This window comes from Aquarana catesbeiana, linkage group LG01 (assembly GCF_042186555.1).
Source record: "Aquarana catesbeiana isolate 2022-GZ linkage group LG01, ASM4218655v1, whole genome shotgun sequence".
Classification (NCBI taxonomy): domain Eukaryota; kingdom Metazoa; phylum Chordata; class Amphibia; order Anura; family Ranidae; genus Aquarana; species Aquarana catesbeiana.
The window spans coordinates 250,352,395-250,374,973 of record NC_133324.1 but is presented as its reverse complement, the minus strand read 5'-3'; the positions used below and the strand labels follow the sequence as shown (position 1 = coordinate 250,374,973).

General features: G+C 41.1%; 1 protein-coding gene across 1 annotated transcript in view; it reads right to left on the bottom strand.

Moving 5' to 3' along the window:
* Positions 1-22,579, bottom strand: part of AACS (acetoacetyl-CoA synthetase) — a 138,251-nt gene that overhangs the window by 99,789 nt on the left and 15,883 nt on the right. The window contains exons 2-5 of the mRNA XM_073627917.1: positions 20,853-20,956; positions 18,105-18,225; positions 14,027-14,140; positions 13,060-13,157 (exon numbers count right to left, since the gene is read on the bottom strand). Of these exons, the coding sequence (XP_073484018.1) occupies positions 13,060-13,157; positions 14,027-14,140; positions 18,105-18,225; positions 20,853-20,956 (437 nt within the window). The remainder of the gene's footprint in view (positions 1-13,059; positions 13,158-14,026; positions 14,141-18,104; positions 18,226-20,852; positions 20,957-22,579) is intronic.

Genomic DNA, 22,579 nt, shown 5'->3' with positions numbered 1-22,579 from the left:
ACGTAGAAAGCATCAATAACTGAGTAAGGCCAGTTCTTGTGCACACTATACAAATGTGTCTAATTGGTACAGAAGGGAAATCATATGCTTTCCTCCCTCTGTAATGTTTTCAGAGAGAAATCTGCTTATCTGACCATTTCCATTGCAGTCGTCTTGAACTTGTTACATCCAAACCACTCATTTGCCATCAAGATCTATGCAATTGAAATCTCCTTTCACACTTGAGCATGCAATGTAACTAACTGATGTATAATGTTTTTACGTCAGTGGAGCAGCTTGGATATAATACTGTGAAAAGACACATTAGACAATAGGTAAATTAAGCATGATGACGGCAACAAAAGCACAGAGCTATACCCCCAGAATATATGAGTCAGAAAAGATACTGCAATGCCTTATTACTTTACAATTGTGTCCTCGCAGATGATTTGGTGCAATGACCCCGAGTCCTGTACAACTGACTGGCCGGCAATGGAGAATTATGGGAAGGGATTGATTTTTAATGAAGTGAGAATTGCAGAACAAGCGAACATTTACAAAAGAAATGAAAACCTGAAAATAAAAGTTAACACTTTCATGGTCCTCTTTGAAAGTACAAGTTTAAAACAATTTGTGAAGACTTCGTAGTTGTCAGTCGCAGCAATGCAATTGATGTTGATGAGGCTCTACTGCTCTCTGGTGGTCACCTAAAGAACAGCATGCCAGAAACTGCAAACTGGAATATTTTGATCTGTATCCCATCTATGTTCCCATAAGTAAAAAAAAATACAGACAGTAGTATAACCATAGACAGTAGGTTATGGTGAGAGGACAGCTAAAATGTCCTCAACTCTAACCGGTGCACAGTCAAGCTAGCCATACATTATACAATCTGAATGTATCGTCTCCTTTCGATTTACCAAATCTAATAGAAGGACACACCTAATTGAATCCAATCAATTTATCTGTATCTAATCTGGTAGGCCTATGCATTACATGCTATGGTTGATCTAAAAGGAGTCTGTACTGATTGTATAGTTTTTGGTAAGCTTAAATAAAGCTTGCGCAGTACGGGGCTGGGGAACTTTCGGCAAGACACGGCGACGGTGGCGCCATTGTCTTCTGCTTCAGTGGAGAGGGGAGGGGCCGTGCAGCTAAAGAAGCCGCTTCATTGGCTGCACAGATCGAGCCCCCTTCCTCTCTCTACTACTCAACACTGTCACTAGGGGGAAGATCGAGCGGTGGCGCCGGCCGCCATTTTGCTGGAGCCAGCTGCTCCAAAAACAAAACAAAAAAAAAACATTCCCGATTTTCCTTATCAAAAATCCCGATTCGGGACACCCTCCAATCGGGACGAGGGTCCCAAAATCGGGATTGTCCCGGGAAAATCGGGACTGTTGGCAACTATGTAGTTATAGCAGTGCAGGATTCCTCACTGCCGTATACTGTGTAGCTGGAGTATATATTGTGGACATCAGAGAGCGTTTGGTGGTCTGCTCTGGGGGCTCCATGCTGACACTGTCTTTGATAAAAGATCTGTACAAGCCAATATATCTGTTAGCGCCCAACTGTTGACATTAAACTCTGTGACATTAGCTGACTTGTGTCCATTGCTGTGTGAAAGCAAGACGAGCAGAATATTAGTGACTACAACTATATTATACTGATGGGGGGTGGGCATGTATATGTGTGTGTGTGTTTTCATATATAATAGATTCGTTATACAGACACATATACACACACACAGTATATAATTGTCTACATATAAATGCTTTCTATTGTAAATTGTTTTCGTTTTTTACCATGCTAAAAACACAGCAAAAATGCATTAGGTATGTAAATCGCTGACAATAAAATAAACCGACCAAAAGAAAAACAAGGATGCTACCAATCTTGAGCTCCACTTCTGGAAATACTAGTGGCTTGGCCATCATGCTGACTGCATTTTGACAAGGTCTTCTGATGTCTCTCTGATTTTCCTGGCCATTGCCATGAATTATCAAAGTCAGAAGGTCAGCATTTTAGACAGGGCAACTAACATTTTCAGAAGGAGAGGAGTTCTGGCAGCCTGTAATTTCTTACACTGGGTTTACTTTATTTATCCTGTATTTTGTGGGATAGGTGGCAAACAAAAATAGTAATTTGCCCCAGGGATCGCAGATTAAAAAAGAAGGAATATTAATAATACCAGGACTATTTGCAATTTGCATATGCCATGTTTTCAGAGGGTCGTGTGAAATTGAGGGAAATCTATAGTTTATTGTAGGGGCAGCAACATTAAAGGGGTTGTAAACCCTCATGTTTTCACCTTAATGCATCTTATGCATTAAGGTGAAAAAGAAAAAAAAAAAACCCGACAGTGACCGACCCACAGCCCCCCCCCCTTTACTCACCTGAGCCCGTTCGTTCCCTCGGCGGAGATGCGCTCTTCCTCTCTGCCCAGGGTTCTCGCCTCTTGATTGGATAGATTGATAACAGTGGGAGCCAATGGCTGAGCTGCTGTCAGTCACATCCAATGACGCGGGTGCTGGGGCGGCAGGGCCCAGTCCGGCATTCTGTGTCTATGCATGCAAATGCTGGACTCAGGAGCACGCCCGCAAGGTAACCCCCAGGGAGTGCTTCTCCCAAGGGGGTTTTTCCGATGCAGGGAGGAGCCGTGAGTGCCGTCGGGGGACCCCAGAAGACGGTGATCAGGGCCACACTGTGCAAAACAAACTGCACAGTGGAGGCAAGTATAGGTTTGTTATTTAAAAAAAACAGGGGTTTACAAATCACTTTAAACATTCCCCCCTTTCAGAAAACCTTCTGCTGACATATAGACTTAGAGATAAAATGGGACTGAAATGGTTATTGTTTGTCAGGGCAGAAATTGCTTCAATAATAGACAAAAATGGCAAGGACCTGACAGAAGCAGAAGAGATAAAGAGATGGCAAAAATACACAGAACAACTATACAAGAAACATCTGAATGCCCCATATAATGATGATGCAATCACTGACCTTGAACCGGATATCCTGGAGAGTGAAGTCAAGTGGGCCTTAGAAAGCATTGCTAATAACAAAGCTAGCAGAAGTGATGGTATCCCAGCTGAGTTATTTCAAATCCTAAAAGATGATGGTGTTAAAGTGCTACACTCAATATCCCAACAAGTTTGCAAAACTCAACAATGGCCACAGGACTGGAAGCGGTTCGTTCACATCCTGATACCAAAGAAGAGCAGCGCCAAAGAATGTTCAAACTACTGTACGATCGCACACGCTAGCAAGATTATGCTGAAAACTCTACAAGCTAGGCTTCAGCAGCATGTGAACTGAGAGCTACCACAAAGTACAAGCTGGTTTTTGAAGAGGCAGATGAACTAGAGATCAAATTGCCAACATTTGCGCAGCGGAGGCTAAGATGGCGCCCACTCGTCTCCATGACACTGCAGGGCGGAAGCAACGGCAAAACGTCACTTCCGCCCATACGTCTTAAAAGGCACATTTTTTTAAATGACTTTTTTTTTTTTATTGCATTTTAGTGTAAATATGAGATCTGAGGTCTTTTTGACCCCAGATCTCATATTTAAGAGGTCCTGTTAAGAGGATGTTTACATTCCTTGTAATAGGAATAAAAGTGACACAATTTTTTTGAACAGTGTAAAAATAAATAAAATCATGTAAAATAAATAAATTTTTTTTTTTTTTTTTTAAACCCCCCTCCCGTCCCGACGCGCTCGCGCGCAGAAGTGAAGGCATACGTGAGTAGCGCCCGCATATCAAAACGGTGGTCAAACCACACATGTGAGGTATCGCCGCAATCATTAGAGCAAGAGCAATAATTCTAGCCCTGGACCTCCTCTGTAATGCAAAACATGCAACCTGTAGAATTTTTTAAACGTCGCCTATGGAGATTTGAGGGTAAAAGTTTGAAGCCATTCCACGAGCAGGCGCAATTTTGACGCATGACATGTTGGGTATCAATTTACTCGGTGTAACATTATCTTTCACAATATAAAAAAAAATGGGCTAACTTTACTGTTGTCTTATTTTTTTATTCAAAAAAGTGAATTTTTTCCCAAAAAAAGCGTGCTTGTAAGACCGCTGCGCAAATACGGTGTGAAAAAAAATATTGCAATGACTGCAATTTTATTCTCTAGGGTGTTAGAAAAAAACATATAATGTTTGGGGGTTCTAAGTAATTTTCTAGCCAAAAAACCTGTTTTAAACATGTAAACACCTAAATTCCAAAATGAGGCTAGTCCTTAAGCGGTTAAGAAAACCAAGATCATGGCAACCGGTCACATCACTCCCTGGCAAATAGCAGGAGAAGAAATGGAAACCGTGACAGGATTTTATCTTCCTAGGCTCCAAGATCATGGTAGATGGTGCCTGTAGCCATGAAATTAAGAGATGCAGGAAAGCAATGGCAAACCTAGACAATATTATAAAAAGCAAAGACATCACCCTACCGACAAAGTGCTGTATATTCAAAGCTATGGTATTCCCAGTAGTAACCTATGGCTGTGAAAGTTGGACCATAAGGAAGGCTGAAAGCCGAAAAAATTTATGCTTTTGAACTTTGTTGTCGCAGAAGACTCTTGAAAGTCCTTTGGACGGCAAGAAGATCAAACCAGTCAATCCTGAAGGAAATCAACCCTGAATGTTCACTGGAAGGACAAATCTTAAAGCTGAAACTAATACTTTGCCCACCTAAATCTAATAGTGGACTCACTGGAAAAGGACCTGATGCTGGGATACATGAAAGGAAAAAGGAGAAGGATAACAAAAAACAAGATGCATAGCAGGGATGAAGTATCAGAAGAAGCAGCTCAAGGGGCCAAACAGGTCATGTGCTGATAGGGGGCATGCTGATAGGAGGAGAGGCAAAAGTGACAGAGACAAGCTCATCACTGTACTGCGTCTCCTTTTCACTGTCCAGTGATTTTTTTTTTTAAACCCCTTATGGCCCGTACACACGGTCGGATTTTCCGATGGAAAATGTCCGATCGGAGCGTGTTGTCGGAAATTCCGACCGTGTGTGGGCTCCATCGGACATTTTCCATCGGATTTTCCGACACACAAAGTTGGAGAGCAGGAGATAAAATTTTCCGACAACAAAATCCGTTGTCGGAAATTCCGATCGTGTGTACACAAATCCGACGGACAAAGTGCCACGCATGCTCAGAATAAATAAAGAGATGAAAGCTATTGGCCACTGCCCCGTTTATAGTCCCGACGTACGTGTTTTACGTCACCGCGTTTAGAACGATTGGATTTTCCAACAACTTTGTGTGACCGTGTGTATGCAAGACAAGTTTGAGCCAACATCCGTTGGAAAAAATCCTAGGATTTTGTTGCCGGAATGTCCGAACAAAGTCCGACCCTATTAGTGTTTTCAAGTTATTACTATAACTTTCATCTCCACAATTATGTTCACAAATTCTCCTTTCAGCCTCCACATTATCCATTAACACCGTTTTCATATGGTCCTGAAAAGCAAAAAAAAAAAATCCAAACAAGCTTAACAGGGTCTTTGAAGTGTTATCCAGCACCTGCAGGACTACTGGAGGTCCTACGAAGAGCAAACATGGATGTGTTGAAGTAGTAATCCCCCTTCATAAATGTCCTAGAGCAGTCTCTCTCTATCAACTTTTTTAACATGGAGGAATCCTTGAAATAACGTTTGGTCTCAGGAAACCCCCTGCTAATAGTTGCTATATCTACAGCTCATGGCACCTTTACTGTGATGTCAGTGTAAAGAACTACATTACTTATATTTGTAGTCAGTGGTTACTTCTAAGTGGTAGGTGTTGTTCCCAAAAAGGTTGCTAGGGGTTCCTTGAGTAATGAACAAGTTTCCTTCTGTACTCAACCCAAAAAAAGTAAAAACTTTAAAGTGACTGTAAAGTCTAGAATTATTTTTTTTATTAAAATGACTAACATGTTGCAATGGCTTTGCAAGAGCAGCCGTTAACCACTTCTTCTGGGGCCCCAGGCTCTTCCTCTTGTGTCCCCACATAGCAAACCGCTTGCTTTGGGGCACACCTGCAGGCTCGCTCCTGAGCCATGCTGCCTGTGTCCATAGACACAGACAGCTTGGCTTAGACCTGCCCCCTCCTCACTGGTAGAGTCCCTATTAGAAGAGAGGAAGAGGAGAGAGGAAGAGGAGAGGGGGAGAGAAGACTTCAGCCGGGCACAGCGCTGGATAGCTGACAGGTTCAGGTAGGTGTGTAGAGAGGTGGGGATGGAATTGTAAGTGGGGTATTTTTATATCTTAATGCAGAGAACACATTAAGGTAAAACACACCCAGCCTTTAGAACCACTTTAATGTCGGCCTGTCTTTAGCATATTTGCAATGATCTCTATTTTCTATTCTGACAAACTGCTACATTTGCTCAGAAGGAAGGATGTATAAATTACACAGGCCACGTATCATCCCAGATATTTTCTTTGGCTTCAATCCAGGTGTGCAATCATATTAGTCACACCTCTGCTTACCAAGTAAACACAAAATTGACAGCATACAAATGAGCTTTGTTAGAAGGAAGGTGTGCCAGAATAAAATGCTGTATTAACCAGACGTGAGATATATAAAGATACAGACACAGTCATGTGCAGTTCAAAAGCCAGCTGCTCCAATCTAGGATACCATAGGCATTATATATACAGTCAGGTCCATAAATATTGGGACATCAACACAAATCTAATCTTTCTGGCTCTATACACACACACCACAATCGATTTGAAATAAAACAAACAAAATGTGCTTTAACTGTAGACTTTCAGCTTTAATTTGAGGGTATTTACATCCAAATCAGGTGACTGGTGTAGGAAATACAACAGTTTGTATATGTGCCTCCCACTTTTTAAGGGACCAAAAGTAATGGGACAATTGGCTGCTCAGCTGTTCCATGGCCAGGTGTGTGTTATTCCCTCATTATCCCATTTACAAGGAGCTGATAAAAGGTCCAGAGTTAATTTCAAGTGTGCTATTTGCATTTGGAATCTGTTGCTGTCAACTCTCAATATGAGATCCAAAGAGCTGTCACTATCAGTGAAGCAAGCCATCATTAGGCTGAAAAAACAAACCCATCAGAGAGATAGCAAAAACATAAGTTGTGGCCAAATCAACTGTTTGGAACATCCTTAAAAAGAAAGAACGCACCGGTGACCTCAAACATCAAAAGACCCGGAAGACCACGGAAAACAACTGTGGTGGATGACCGAAGAATTCTTTACCTGGTGAAGAAAACACCCTTCACAACAGTTGGCCAGATCAAGAACACTCTCCAGGAGGTAGGTGTATGTGTGTCAAAGTCAACAATCAAGAGAAGACTTCACCAGAGTGAATACAGAGGGTTTATCACAAGATGTAAACCATTGGTGAGCCTCAAAAACAGGAAGGCCAGATTAGAGTTTGCCAAACAACATCTAAAAAAAGTTTTCACAGTTCTGGAACAACATCCTATGGACAGATGAGACCAACATCAACTTGTACCAGAGTGATGGGAAGAGAAGAGTATGGAGAAGGAAAGGAACTGCTCATGATCCAAAGCATACCACCTTATCAGTGAAGCATGGTGGTGGTAGTGTCATGGCGTGGGCATGTATGGCTGCCAGTGGAACTGGTTCTCTTGTAATTGATGTGACTGCTGACAAAAGCAGCAGGATGAATTCTGAAGTGTTTCGGTCAATATTATCTGCTCATATTCAGCAAAATGCTTCAGAACTCATTGGACGGCACTTCACAGTGCAGATGGACAATGATCCAAGCATACTGCGAAAGCAACCAAAGAGTTTTTTTAAGGGCAAGAAGTGGAATGTTATGCAATGTTATGCAATGGTAATGCAATGCAATGGACAAGTCAATCACCTGACCTGAATCTGATTGAGCATGCATTTCACTTGCTGAAGACAAAACTGAAGGGAAAATGCCCCAAGAACAAGCAGGAACTGAAGACAGTTGCAATAGAGGCCTGGCAGAGCATCACCAGGGATGAAACCCAGCGTCTGGTGATGTCTCTGCGTTCCAGACTTCAGGCTGTAATTGACTGAAAAGGATTTGCAACCAAGTATTAAAAAGTGAAAGTTTGATGGATGATTGTTAATCTGTCCCATTACTTTTGGTCCCTTAAAAAGTGTGAGGCACATATACAAACGGTTCTAATTCCTACACCGTTCACCTGATTTGGATGTAAATACCCTCAAATTAAAGCTGAAAGTCTGCAGTTAAAGCACATCTTGTTCATTTCATTTCAACTCGATTGTGGTGGTGTATAGAGCCAAAAAGATTAGAATTGTGTCGATGTCCCAATATTTATGGACCTAACTGTATTTACTGTGGGGCATGGACTGGCAGGATCGTGGACAGCGTGTACAGTATGTGTCACCATGCTTCTCAGATCTTAACAGTATGAAATCCAAAACCAAACTGTTAACATTTTGCAGCTTACCAATACTTAGATGTGGTGGCTGGATTAGTTCTTTTTTTTTTAGGATTTTCTCCCCTCTGTTTTCACCTGGTGATCTGGCCAGTAACACACCTCCTGTTTGTTAGAGTGCCTACACTCTGGATGAAGGAGCACAGAGACACCTTTGGACAAACCTGCTTAAACTGTTCATGGGTGCCCGTCTAATGCATGGTTTACCACTGCCAATAACAATTGAGCCCCCCCCACCTTACACTATATAGCAATATAGAAACAAGAAAGGGTTTGGCACTTTAAATGAAGCATGCAACTGGGAATGAGTAACGAACTGTAAATTTGTAAGAAAGTTTATTGCATATATCCATAAGTATGGTCAGAACTAGTACACACATACATATAAGTATGAGAGAGGGAGGGAGAGGGAGAGACACATACGCAAGGGAACAGTATTTCATGGTGGCTCACATGTCAATTTCTAAAATCATGAATTGTTGATGACATAATAAAGTATCTAGTAAGACATTCGGTCAGACAAATTATTGCACATATCTTGATGTTATTCTAAGTAGAAAAACGCATTGTTGTGGCATCAGTATCTAAACGTGTTTCGTGGTTAATTACCACTCATCAGGAGCAGATGCGGCCAGGGTGTCCAAAGAGTATAAATAATCAATGAGTCAGAATAGGTGTAGAACAACCTTGGATGTCTGATGAGGGAAAGACTCTGTATGGTCAATTTTATCTTCTATATGGGGGAAGACCAGCAGAAGCTGAGAAACAACTCTTCTATGCCGGCGGCTGATTACAGACAAGCCGCTCCACTGCTGACACAGACTCACTAAGCCTGGGCTTAACAGAAGAGGAGGTATCATTTCAATTCAATTTGGTGGATCAATCACTATGATTTGACTTTGATCACATAATTATATGCTTCATATATTAGAAATTTTTATTAGTACCAATGAATGAAGGTTTTGGGAGTGTGTAATAGGGGAATTTCACAAAAAGGCTCGCAACACAGTATCTCCTGAACATATCTCTTTATATGTGTCTATGTAATTTAGTTGTTAAGGTGCATTTTCTAAACACAAGTTACTATTTAACAAAAAGTCTCACACAATGTTTCACTTACTTTAGAAGTAAAAGACAGGCACAAGAGGCAGTATAATAACAGAGATAATACAACTGCATCACTTTATTTATTTATTTTATAACAAACTGTGGGGTGTCACTAATTGATTGCAGCTGTATTACCTTTTAAAATTTGTTCACTATTGTATTTTTTCACCATTTTTACAAAATAATTTTTAGTCCACTTCAGCGCTTTAGCAATTTTTATTATATGTGGTAAACAAAACCAAGGATTTGGCTAAAGTAACATGTTGTATGTAGTGTCAAAATAGTGAAGGTATTTACAAAAATAGTGAAGGGGTATTGTATAGGTGATCAAAGACTGAAAACCAGAATTGAAAAATTGTGATAAACAGAACAAAAATGGCCTACCAACAAAGTTACCTGTATTCTCTATGTGGAAAACTTTGTGCAGTTGTCCAGAAGTGCCAAACCAAAAAGCAAATCTGTTCCCATGAGGAGGAGTTATATACTCCACTCTGGCAAATAGTCTACTGCCAACGTCACGAAGGCCAATAAGAGGGAGGAAAGACTTCAACAACTGAGTGGAAGGCGCCCGGCGTTTGGCGCCAAAACCCTCCCCCGTATAGCCGCGGATGGAGAAGCACAAAACGGCGATAGCACGAGGCTGCCATGCGTCCGGCGCCAGACGTTGATGAGCAGCGGGGTGCCACCCGAGCCCTCAGCCATAGGACAGAGGGAGGGGGCAGCAGTGACGGCCAGCACCCCGAGGAATGCTAGACGAGGACCCGGACCCACCTCCAGTAAATGTTGCCACACTCAAGACTCATGGTTAGCCTACGAGTATGGGTGGATGTTATACCACTTCCCCTCAACTATTCTGTATCCCTACACCTAGTCTGACTCATTGTTTATACTCTTTAGACACCCTGGCCACATCTGCTCCTGATGAGTGGTAATTAACCACGAAACGCATCAAGCAACTGATGCCACAACAATGCGTTTTCTACTTAGAACATCATATGTGCAATAATTTGTCTGATCGAATGTCTTACTAGATACTTATTTTTATTATGCCATCAACAATTCATGATTTTAGAAATTGACGTGTGAGCCACTATGAAATACTGTGCCCTTGCATAATATATATATATATATATATATATATATATATATATATATATATATATATATATATATATATATATATATATATATCTCAAATCAATATCATACTTATATGCATGTGTGTACTGGTTCTGACCATACTTATGGATACATGCAATAAACTTTCTTACAAATGTATGGTTCGTTACTCATTCACAATTGCATTCTTCATTTAAAGTCCCTAACCCCTTCTTTCTTTTTAGAATTAGGGATGGAGGTAAATTTTGACCTACACATCATAGACCTCATTTAAAGTCCCACAGCCCTCCTCTTGTTATATAGCAATATACAGCACAAGCATGTGAATAGATGCAAGTGGTTATCCCCTATACCAAAGTATGCCCCTACAATTACTATCCCTCTCCCTGAGAACTTTACCAATCCATAAAGTGAGCAAACACTAACCTATGTAAATTTTTGGTCCACAAACTAATAGCAAGCAGTACAGTGCCACAACAATGCAATACCAAGAATAAAAACTTCTCCAAAGTATTTTAACTCAATTTTAAAATGTGTGGTTGTGGGTCAATGACTCAAAGTAAGAGATAAGCGTATGTTCACTGAACTTAGAAAATAAAGTAAAGTTGTATTTACTTTTATCAGCAAGTCATGTCCTAGCAAAAATCCTCATTTCCCTTACCCATTTTTGGGTCTTGAGAGTACACAGGTTCACCCCAACATTTCCTTTTCTAAGTGACTAGCCTATACACAAGTAAATGAACCCCAACGAATCGAGTGGCCAGTCAGCCATTTTCATTGCTGTAGAAATGTACAGTATATGGTCAAAGGAGATCTCTGCTAAGCAGCTTTGATTCTCTAGATTGACCAAATGGCATAGTCACAGGGTAGTTTTTGCTAAAAACCTATATAGTCTAGGGTCCCCATAGCCTTTACAGTCATACACATGTGGAGGAAAAAAGTAGGAGCCGTGTGCAGCCACTTCTCAGAATGTGGTAGATGAGCATGTCCAATCCAGAACACACACACACACACACACACACACACACACACACACACACACTTTCCTGTAAACAAGCTTTTTTTCTCTAGGATTCATCATCCAGTTAGGAAGTATAGGTGGAGGAGGTTGGCCACAGACATCACATAGGTCCCACGGACTCTCAATGAGATTTAAGCAAACAGCTCACAATATAAATATAGGAGCTAAAAAAAATTAAAAAATAAAAAGGCTGTCACTGCTGGCTTTTTGTAGCTGTAAGCTCCTGGACTGCCATCCTTATCTTAGCTTTGGCAAGTAACTGATCAGGAACATGCATGCAGCCAGCTAGTTGTCAGGACATCTGCATAGAATCAATGACAAATACTGACAGCTGAGATCAGATCATTTGCATGATCAGGCAGTAAAATGCTTGATTTTTCTAAGCTGCCCAAAAGTAGAATCCAATTTGTTTTTGTAGATTACAGCATATGTTCTCTCTGCCATGCTATAATATACGCTCTTTTTCTGATCATGATCACAAAATGACATGTTCATTAAAGACGGAGCAATTTCTGCGGTGTATTGTGCCATTTTCTAACTGGTGACATATTAAAAGGTTTTCAAAGTGGAGGTGGTGAAATGGAGTTCTTGGCACACATTCCGGGCAGTCAAAGTACAAACATGTTTTCAGCCAGATGGCTCAATACATAAAATGCTCAGCAATGAGTCAGCTTTATACTGGGCTGGTAATTGCGGACTGTGGCATGTTTTGGTACAGACGGTGCCGTCCCAATCTGTACGCTTGGTATACAGAGAAGCACTAGATGGTCCAAAAGCAGAAGTAAACCCATAGATTTAACAGTTGCAAAAAACAGTAACATTCCCGGCACTTGCCGGAAATGTAACCGTCACATTGGTTGTGTTCTCAACCAAACTGTCAAACCATCTAATGGCTGGTGTCATAACTGATCACAGGTGTAGCTTCATGGCAGCTGAAGATTAAACAGAGGCCAAGATGGCAGCTTCCTTAACTGAAAACGATAGGTGGGTTTACCTCAACTTTAAGTATCCAGTGCTTATGTGTACTAATTCTGATGGTAAATTAAAGCTGCAAAACAGCCATCACCTATGGAATTGTTTCACAGAGATGCTTACAGATAGCTATACTTTGTTAGAGTTTATACAAAACACACGCTGGATACTGACCTATCAAGTGCCATCACCATAGAAGTGCTGCTCTACAAGTGACCACAGGTGTTGCAGTCTAGTTTATGTTCAGTACAGCACAGTGCAAGGAGATCATGGGATGGTCAAGTGCGTGAAATAGCTAAATCCTTTACATACAGTATGTAACTAGCACAATAGCACAAGCATACCAGTTGTTCAGATACATATATACTTACCAATTGCCAGACTAGCAACCATAAAAAAGGTATTAGGCCCTACATCTTCACTTTTAGATTACTTACATTAACTCCAAAGTCTGGGGAAGTGGCACTCCAAATGGCTCCAATGCTTGCAGCTGCCAGCATGGCTTGCACTGTCTGGATGCAGTTTGGAAGATAGCCTAAAACCAAACAGCATATCAATCAGCGATTTAAAAGAATACACAGTTACAATATTAGTAAAAGGACATTTGCTAAAGCAAAAAAATTGCAATGGTGTTTTTTTTTTTTTTTCTTCTTTACAACCAAAGCTGATCTGCAGGTGTCGGGCAATGGATGTCCGCCGACACCCGCCAGAGACACAGAATGGAGCTCTGCCTATGTAAACAAGGCAGAGCTCCGTTCTGACAGAGGGAAAATCATGGATTTTGTGTCAGGGAATAAAATTCATCACTTCCCTTAGTAAAAGCAGCACATACAGTACACAAAAACACTAGCTAGGCACAGTTAACCCTTTAATTGCCCTAGATGTTTAACCCCTTCCCAGCCAGTGTCATTGCTTTATTTTTAATGGGCTCTCAACACGTGAAGATATAGATCATGCAATATTTTTTACAATGCAGTGCACATAACACACAGAGTTAATGCATTTGTGCATTGAGGTTCGCTATAGCACACTGTATGTGTGTATATGTACAATGGTATGCAATTAAGAATGTAGTACAATGCACAGTAACATGTTAAAACATGTATTACATGCATTACAAAACTCTTTATGGTGTGAATGAGCCCTTGTAGGAGGTCAGCTTTACACAAATTACAGTACTGATAAAAAATAGTGAATGCATCAACATAGAAGCATCAGTACTACACTATAAATATGTACAGTAATACAGATCACAACGAGTTTCAGTGGCACTGCAGGCATACAACTTAATGCATACAGTATATTTTGTGTATGGTCTTTGCCATTTGCACCTTTCCCCATTTTTATAGTTTTTTTTTCCCCAATTTTAATAGTTTTAAAATGATTAAGTATACAGATACATACCAACAACACGGTCTCCGGTTTCGACTCCCATCTTTCTCATAGCAGCTGCGTATAAAGCTACATTTCTTCTCAGCTCTTCAAAAGTCACCTTTTCCACATTCTCCCTGCCTTCTCCTAAGGGAAAAGAAAAGAATGTAGGTGATACAACTTGTTTAAATTACTGTGGATAAAGGACAAGCATGGATTGCACAATGGGACCACGCTGTCCACAATATTAGCATCTGTAGGAACTTCGTCTGAGAAAACTTACCATGTACAAATGCAACAAAACCCACAGGTGATCTTTTGAAAACACACATTAGGCAAATACTGTATTTATTGGAGTATAACACTCACTTTTTCACCATGAAAATCGGGTGAAAATAGCGTGTGTGTGTTATACGCCAATATTTCAATTTTAGCTACTTCGGAGGGGGCGGGATGAGCGCCGTCAGATTACATACAGTGAGAATCTGCCGTTTACTTGGCGACCTCTGTAATAGGAAGTCCCATTTCCCAGGCCACCATTGGACCACTGTTCTGTCTATCTTAGGAGATTCTCATTGTATGTAATCTGTCGGTGCTCGTCCCGCCCCCTCCCTGTCCCCTCTAGGCTGCAGATGGGCATCGATCAGGTTGCATTGAGGGCAATGGCGAGGCTACTGCATTGCATTGAGGGCAATGGCGAGGCTGCAATGATGTGGACTGATGAGGCTGCATTGATGGCACTTGTGAGGCTGCAGATGTGTGAGTTATACACCTGTGAGTGTTATAAGCCGATAAATATGGTAATTATACGAATGAAAGAAGAAACACATGATTACTGCTATAGTGTTCTTGTATACATATATTTTCGGGGGGGGGGGGGGGGGACCCCCACACACAAAAAAAGGAAATATGAAATATAGCAAATGGGCCAACTTTTTCATTCCAGAGTGATAAAAAGTATGTATGGTTTGGTTATACAGACTATAACCCTTTAAAGACACATGGCAGATTACTACAGTAGGATGAGGGTTTAAGGATCTGCTATTAGGTTAATAACATTCCTATCTGTTCCAACAGCTACTGCTGTCACACAGTATATGGCACAGGAAAACTCAACTGCTGTAATACCAGTCTGCGGCCACTAGATGGTGCTCCATATTGTTCTATGCACACAAAATGATAAAAGCAGACTGGATGAAAACTTTGCAACCTGCCAATTTAATAAGGAATTCAGTTCTATAATTTAGTATTTTTAACATAGATTAGATTAATTAGAATGCAATTTGTTTTACAGGAACTAGGGGGAACTCAGTTCCACCACCTCTGGCTCAGGTCTTTTGCTCCCTGTTCACCACTATCACTTGGTAACACTGAAGTCCGGCTTCAAGTGATAGCTTATCCCCCAGTAGCTCCCACAGGTCATATCTCCTGCGCAGATCCCACTGAGTGCCGGACAGGCACAAGGGAGATACAGAACAGGTGCCCAGGGTTCAGTGCAGTCATAGGCAGGAGAGGGTGCGTGGTAGGCTGCACCCTCTGTGGTCTCCATTTTTTCCCTGGTGACCAGTTGTTGATGCTCCTACTGCATGATCTCCCTTGCAAGTGACTATAGTATAGTATAGTATGCTGGGAGGTACTACAGCCGGATAGGTGCTTCAGCTTAATATTGCAACAAAGGTAAGAAATATGACAGATGGTGGAGCTTTTAAGGAGGGGGGAGAAGATGAGGGCAGTGGAGGGAGTGGTTGTATGCACTATTTGATGCCATTTGGCAGGTATGTGTGTGGCGGGCATGGTTGAGTTCCTGCACCTATTCTCTGAGGGAAAAAAAGCTCTGACTAGGACAGGAATTAAGGGGAAAGCTATGGAGCAGGAAGTGAGAGGAAATATACCCAATGGAGACACAGATGGCAAAATTATTGACAGGCATTATAACCCTCCCTTACTCTACTCAAAATGGGGAAAAAAAAAAAAAAAAAAAAAAGTTTTGCGTTTAGATCTACTTAAAGTCAGCCTTTCGGCCTTTAGAGCCGATTCACATGGGCATGCATGTTCCAGTGTGGTCCCACTCGTGCATTTGTGAGATGTGTTTGGGGTGCCATCACAAAGGCAAGGGCAGCACCTCCACATGTGGAGGGAAAAGCGCGCGCGGAACACAGCGTTCTAGTATGTACCAGCTGTTCGTTCTACTTATGGCCTGGTTCACACGTACACATTTTTTCAGTTTTGCACAAACGCACCATGTGTCATTTGGACCCCTGTAACACCTAAAAAAACCTGGCTGATCCTGCCAGTTTCTCCCCACCTCTATGTAAACTGTCCACGGTAATCATGGCTGCTGAGCCCCGGTACCGTGGTCAGTTTGCGTGCCTCCGTCAGCCGAAGCCCTGCTGTCTCTCCTCACTTGTGTCCTCCTCCCACCTCCTCTCCCTGCCTGTCATCTCCTGTGTCAGGGTCCGCCCCCGCCCCCCCTGCTGCTGCTGTAACATGATTTACTGTATAGAATATACTCCGTCTTATACGGATATGTCCCCCTGTGTGTGTGCCGTATAAAAAGCCGTATATACCTTATCTGTGAGCGCTGATCACCGGTCACATGGCGCGCCGGCTCTCGCTTCCTTCCCTCCAGACTAACGTCAGAGGGGGAGTCTCGGGCCCTCCCGCTGCATCTGTAAGACGGGGAGAGGAGAGATGTGGCGCGTCACATGACCGCTAATTAGCGCTCACAGATAAGGTGTGTGCGTGTGTATATATTTTACATATACATACACACACACGGAAGCATTATGGATTATATAAGAGTGGATTATATAAAGTAAATCATTTGGGTTAAAAAAAAACTGCCAGCATGGCTTGCACACATATACACTGACCTAAATTATGACCCAATTGGGCAATTGAATTCATTGGAACACAAAAAAAAAAAAAGCTCTGTATTAATAAGATACAAATAAGAAAATGTTTGTTTTAATTGATTTATGCCTCTTTCATACAGGTGGACCGTTTGTTTTTCATCCATCCATTGACGGATGAAAAATGGACAGTTTACATTTGTTTTTCCATAAAGATGCAATGATCATCCATTTACATCCACTTCGGTCAACCAACATCCGTTTTTTGAAAAAGATCAAAGCCCTATTTTTCCTTCTGTTAAAGCGGATTGGATGAAAAACAGATGTAAAAATGGACAAACGGTCTGTTTTTGCATTAAAAAAAAAGTCTCTGGGACTCAAGTGGTTAAAGGATAAGTTCACCTTTGGGAACAGGTTACATGTTTTACCCGTTTTTAGGGTAGAATCACCACTATAGATAACCTTTCTTTCTGAAACACTAATCGCAAGCAAAGTCTTCTCCTGAAATTGTGAACGGTTAAAGGGGCAAAATTCCTACAGACATACTCCAAAATCCTATAGAGCAGGGCAGTCCAACCTGCGGCCCAACACAAAATCGTAATCTTATTGTAAAATGTTTTGTTTTTTTAACACATGCGGCAGAAGAAAAAAAAAAAATTGACAGGGTCTCTTTATTGGGACTTTTAGAAGTTTCTTCACAAAGAAAAATCTCCCACTCTTCACAAGCACACCTTATTCATGTCATCCGTTTTTAGAAGCACTAGACTTGTGAGCAACAGTTTGAGGATGAAGCAATCGAAGGATAAAATTAGAACCAAAATATCTGATGAGCACATTGAGAATAGCTACTACATCCATCAAACCAGATATTGAAGTGTTTGTTTATCAAAAACAGTGTCAAACATTGCACTAGTTTTAGGTTGTCCTCGTACTCTTATAATAGAAAATATTACAAAAAGGTTTTATTACTCAGATAGGTACATTATTATCTGCTCATCAGCTATCCTTATTGTTAGTGTAATTTATGTGTTGCCCAAGACAATTCCTCTTCTTCCAAGGTGGCCCAGGAAGGTCAAAAGGCTGGACACCCCTGCTTTAGAGAATTCTTTTTTAGTAGTGTGAAGGCCACAAATTGGTTAGAAAGAGAGGATGGAGGCATCTCCATATTATTGCCCATGATTTTGTAATGAGATGCAGGACAGATGACCAGGTATCCACAAACGTAAACATCCAAACTACCAGTAGTTGGCAACACGTACTTGCAGCATATAGAGCAATTTTATCGTTTTCCTTGTGTTTGAGAAGGTTCTCAGCATAATTCAAACGGCTCCCATGAAACCATTCTGGAACGTCAGCAATCCCTTTGGACCGGTCAATGACCTAAAACAAGCAATTAATAACCAAATATTAGATAGTTGCACCTGCAATTATAAAAACATGCAATGTGAAAACAAAAACCATTAGAATAACAGTAATTAAATAACAGGACATTTTAAGCAATCCCTCAAATGCAGGAACAACTCAAATGTGTAAAAATACAAGGACTTCATGAGGCCTAATATTCACAGCATATATAAAAAAAAAAAAAAAAAACAAATATGCAACTACAATAAAAACAGCGTCCAGTGCTTCTAAATTCACAAGTGCAATAATCATTCTTCATAAAATCTTCACTGCCTGAATAAAAAAAAAAAAAATAGATAGATGAGGGATGTGACAACTTTGATTCATTTTAGGAAGGTGGTGGGGCTTTCCATGGATTTGGTGTAGATTATGTATGCGCTATAAATGGCCAAATAGATGAGATAAATTGCTACTTTCTTCTACCAGAAACAGAACCTCATTATTGCCAAATAGGGCTGAAGCATTTGGTCGTTGAAATCCACCCCCACCCCACCCCCATGTAGAGATTGTATTCTTGGACACATGTTGGCTTTTCAATGGGACCTTGCCTTCTTTGAACCTCAACTGTAGTGTCATCATGGATGGTGGACATCATGTGCACATTTCTGCCATCCTTCCACCTCAAGGCCAGCACTTTGTTGGATCTCAAAGTTGCTCTCCCCCCTTCGCAGTTTTGTTCACTAGAGATTGTGGAAAGCCCTTCCTGTTCTTTCTGGAGGTTCCGCAGGCCAGGGTTTTAGCAAGGTATAAATGTTTGAAACAGGGGCAAGCTGGTGTAATAGGTTATCACATATACCTGGGTAACCTTTGTTCAGCAGTGGGTATGCCAGGTCCCATACAATTTTTCCAGTTGTGCCCATGTAGGCCGGGCACTCAGGGGGCTGGAGCTGGGAATCTCTTCCTTTATATGCGGAACACATACAGATATTCCGTGACTCTCTCGCAAAGTTTGTAAAATTTGACTCCGTATCTGGCCCTTTGACTAGGAATATATGGTTTTATTCCTAGCCGGCCTTATTCCTTTATCTTTATAGTGTCTCTAGTCATGACTGGCACCTTAAAACTCCCCATTATCTTTCTATGGTGTTTCTCTTCAATGGACTAGAAGGGGGTACGGTGCCTATGATGGCCTATCAACCCAATCATGTATGTTCATTAGTAAATCACATTCAAGATGGCAGTGCCCAGCAGCAGTTTCATGCCTTTTGGATTACTACACAAAGGGGGGCTTTTACAAGAAAACACATTAAAGTGTTAATTATCCCACAACAATAAAATCAGTCTGTATATGCAGTAACGCATGCTTGTTTTACTCACTGTGGAACCTAAGGGGTTAATCCTCCACATTGTGTAAAAAGGCTGTGTGATCCTGTCTTCTCTGATCCTCCCCTTCTTGTACTGTCCCCAATCCATCTGTTAATAGTACAGAACCTTGGGGGCACTCTGCACATGCTCAGTTTGGTGTGTATTGCTAGAGGTTTTTTTTTTGGGAGGGTGCATGTGATCAGCACAGGACCAATCAGCACTGTCCAAACAGAGGGTCAGGGGGCATGCAGCCTCATAGGACAGCAAGAGGAGAATGAAAACTCCTCCTACAAGCCTTAATCAGTGCTCGGTGGACACTGATAGAAGTCACTGCTATATACTGCTGACGAGAAAAAGGTATTTATCAGTTTGTTTAGTAAAATAATTGCATTTCCAAGTTTCTGTGTACTGTGGGAGACCAGATATAGTGAATGTAGGTTCCTGGGTTTAGTAACACTTCAAATATGTTGAATGCACATAGAATCCTATTGGAAGATTTCTGTTCAAATGAATGGTCTGGTGACAGTCTATTTTAAGGGAAACAATAAGGATCAAAGTATTGCAGCTGCCAGACCTATCATACTGACCTTAGCTTTCCAAAATAGTAAGTTACTAATCGGAAGCCAATATGCATCTAGGTTCGGCTTGTTCCAGATAAGTAGCTCACTATCTATTACAGTCAGGATCACAATGACAGTCGCAGAACCAGTATCAGTGACCGATGACAGATTTCCATCCTCGCATATTGATTTATAGCTTGTATATACACACACACACACACACACACACACACACTTTAATGGCATTTAAGTGGTTGTAAGCCCTCACATACACCCAGTGAAGTGACTGGCCTCAGGTAATAAACTGATGAAACAAAACCGCCTATAAGTTGTACCCGTTTATCTGCAGCTTTCTTTCCTCTACATCCAAAGTATAGAATTTACACAGGATTTCTCAGCTCTGAAAAGCAAGGGGCGGGGAGCTGAAGAAAACCAATTAGAGGGAAAGGACACCCTCCCCCCCTTCACACAGCACACAGGAACAGAGCTGAGGCTGTCAATCACAAGCTGTCCTCTCCCGGCATTTCTTCTCTTGGCGTCAGGAAAACTTGTCAGAAGTGACTCAAGCTTATAGCAGAGGAACAAGGCAGCAGACAGAAAGAACACTTGGTGCTCTGGATTGAGACAAGAACACACTACAGAGGGATATGCTGTGTTCATATTTCATGTCTGAGGTTTACAATCACTTTAAGTAAACCAGGTATTTAGATGAACAAACAAGAACATTAGCTTACATACCTCATTGTACATGCGTGAGTAGACAAGACCACTGAAATCCCAAAATTCTGACCAAAATTCTGGATAGCATTCCACTGACCACTGATACAGATCATTATAATTAGCTGCAACAGGGAAAAAAAAAAATCAGTGTAACAAACATAAAACCTAAAGGAGGATCCAATTGTGGTCAAACAATAAAATTAGCCCAGGAAGTGTATATGTACATTATACATCTAAGAACTTTGCGGAGTGTGATGCTTATACATTTAGGCACTTTCAAATGCTGAAGATGTCCAGGCACCGATTTGATATAGTTATCGCTCATACTAAGGGCTCCTCATCATAAAGGCCCATTTCCTTACTGCACTTCAAAATTAGTATTTTTTTAAAGTTCAGCTCCTGGCAAGCAGCTAAGCACAAAATGTAAATACATAGAGTTAATGGGTGACAATTTACCTGACAAGACTTTAGTCTTGTAATTCAGACACCCCTAATAAACACAGCCAGGTCCTAAATCACCACTTGCAGCAGATACACAGCTTGCTCAAGAGCACCCCCACAAAGATCAGACAATGGCAGAGCATGAAAGTCTGAAGCTTGTTGCATAATGGGTAGGAAAACGCTGATACCAAGATAATGCTTTTCAATTAGACGCATTTAAAGTACCGGTCACTGATAAAAATATCTAGATCACTAGATCAGTCCCCTTTCACACTTATAAGACTTGTCCCACAATTTTGTACTGCAAAATCGTATGACAAGTCATTCTCCATGATTTTCAATGACTACCATTCATATTGGCACGACTTAAAGTCGTGAAGACTTCAAAGTAGTCCCTGCACTTGTTTGGTCCAACTTCCATACGATTTGTACTCCATAAACCTCAATGTTAATCCCTCAAGTAGCATGCAAATCATACCTGAATAATATAGACACGATTTCAGTACGACTTTGTAAGCACAAGCTGAGAATGGTTAATGCCAAAGTTGTGGCAAAGTCCTACAAAGTAGTACTGCTCCCAAATTGCAGCGAAATCGTGATAAAATCGTGGCAAAATCGCACAACTTTGAAGTCGCAGAAGTGTGAAAGGGGCTTAAATGAGCACAGTAAATACCCCTCATGCTGCCCATGCCACCAAACATTGCTCAGTTGTCGAGGATTCTCCCCACTTTCCCCTGCAGTCTTCTTGAGGACCAACACTTGCAGTATGTTGATTTCCTGTGTTCCTCCCACCAACCTTCACATCACTACTGTGTCCTGAGCTCTGAGGGACACAGGACACTCCTGAACGTGTTGGCTTGCCTGAAAACTGCAGGGATGTTCTTTAGCAATGGAGCTGTGACAGCAGCAGAAGAGGCAAGTATTTAACTCTCCTTTTTAGGGAACACATTTATTTTGGCATTTAGATTGCCAACAGGGTCACTTTAAAATACCTGAAATGTTTTAAAGAATAGAACTGTTAAAGCTGAACTTTACTTAATTGTATTGCATAATTGGTTTATTGGTCCAGCTTAGATCAATGCAAAAAAAAAAAAAAAAAACTGAGCGACTACTACAGTGATTCTCCACAGTGGTCCCTATGGTATGGCATATCCATACTTCATGTCCATGAAAACCATGAAGTTCAGCTTAAATGTTTTTATTTTTTTTTCCTTGAGTTTAATTATATGTGCATATTTGTGTGCTTTATGAGTTGCAGCAGGATTTATTAATTTAAAGAGGAGTTCCCATTTAAAAAAAAAAAA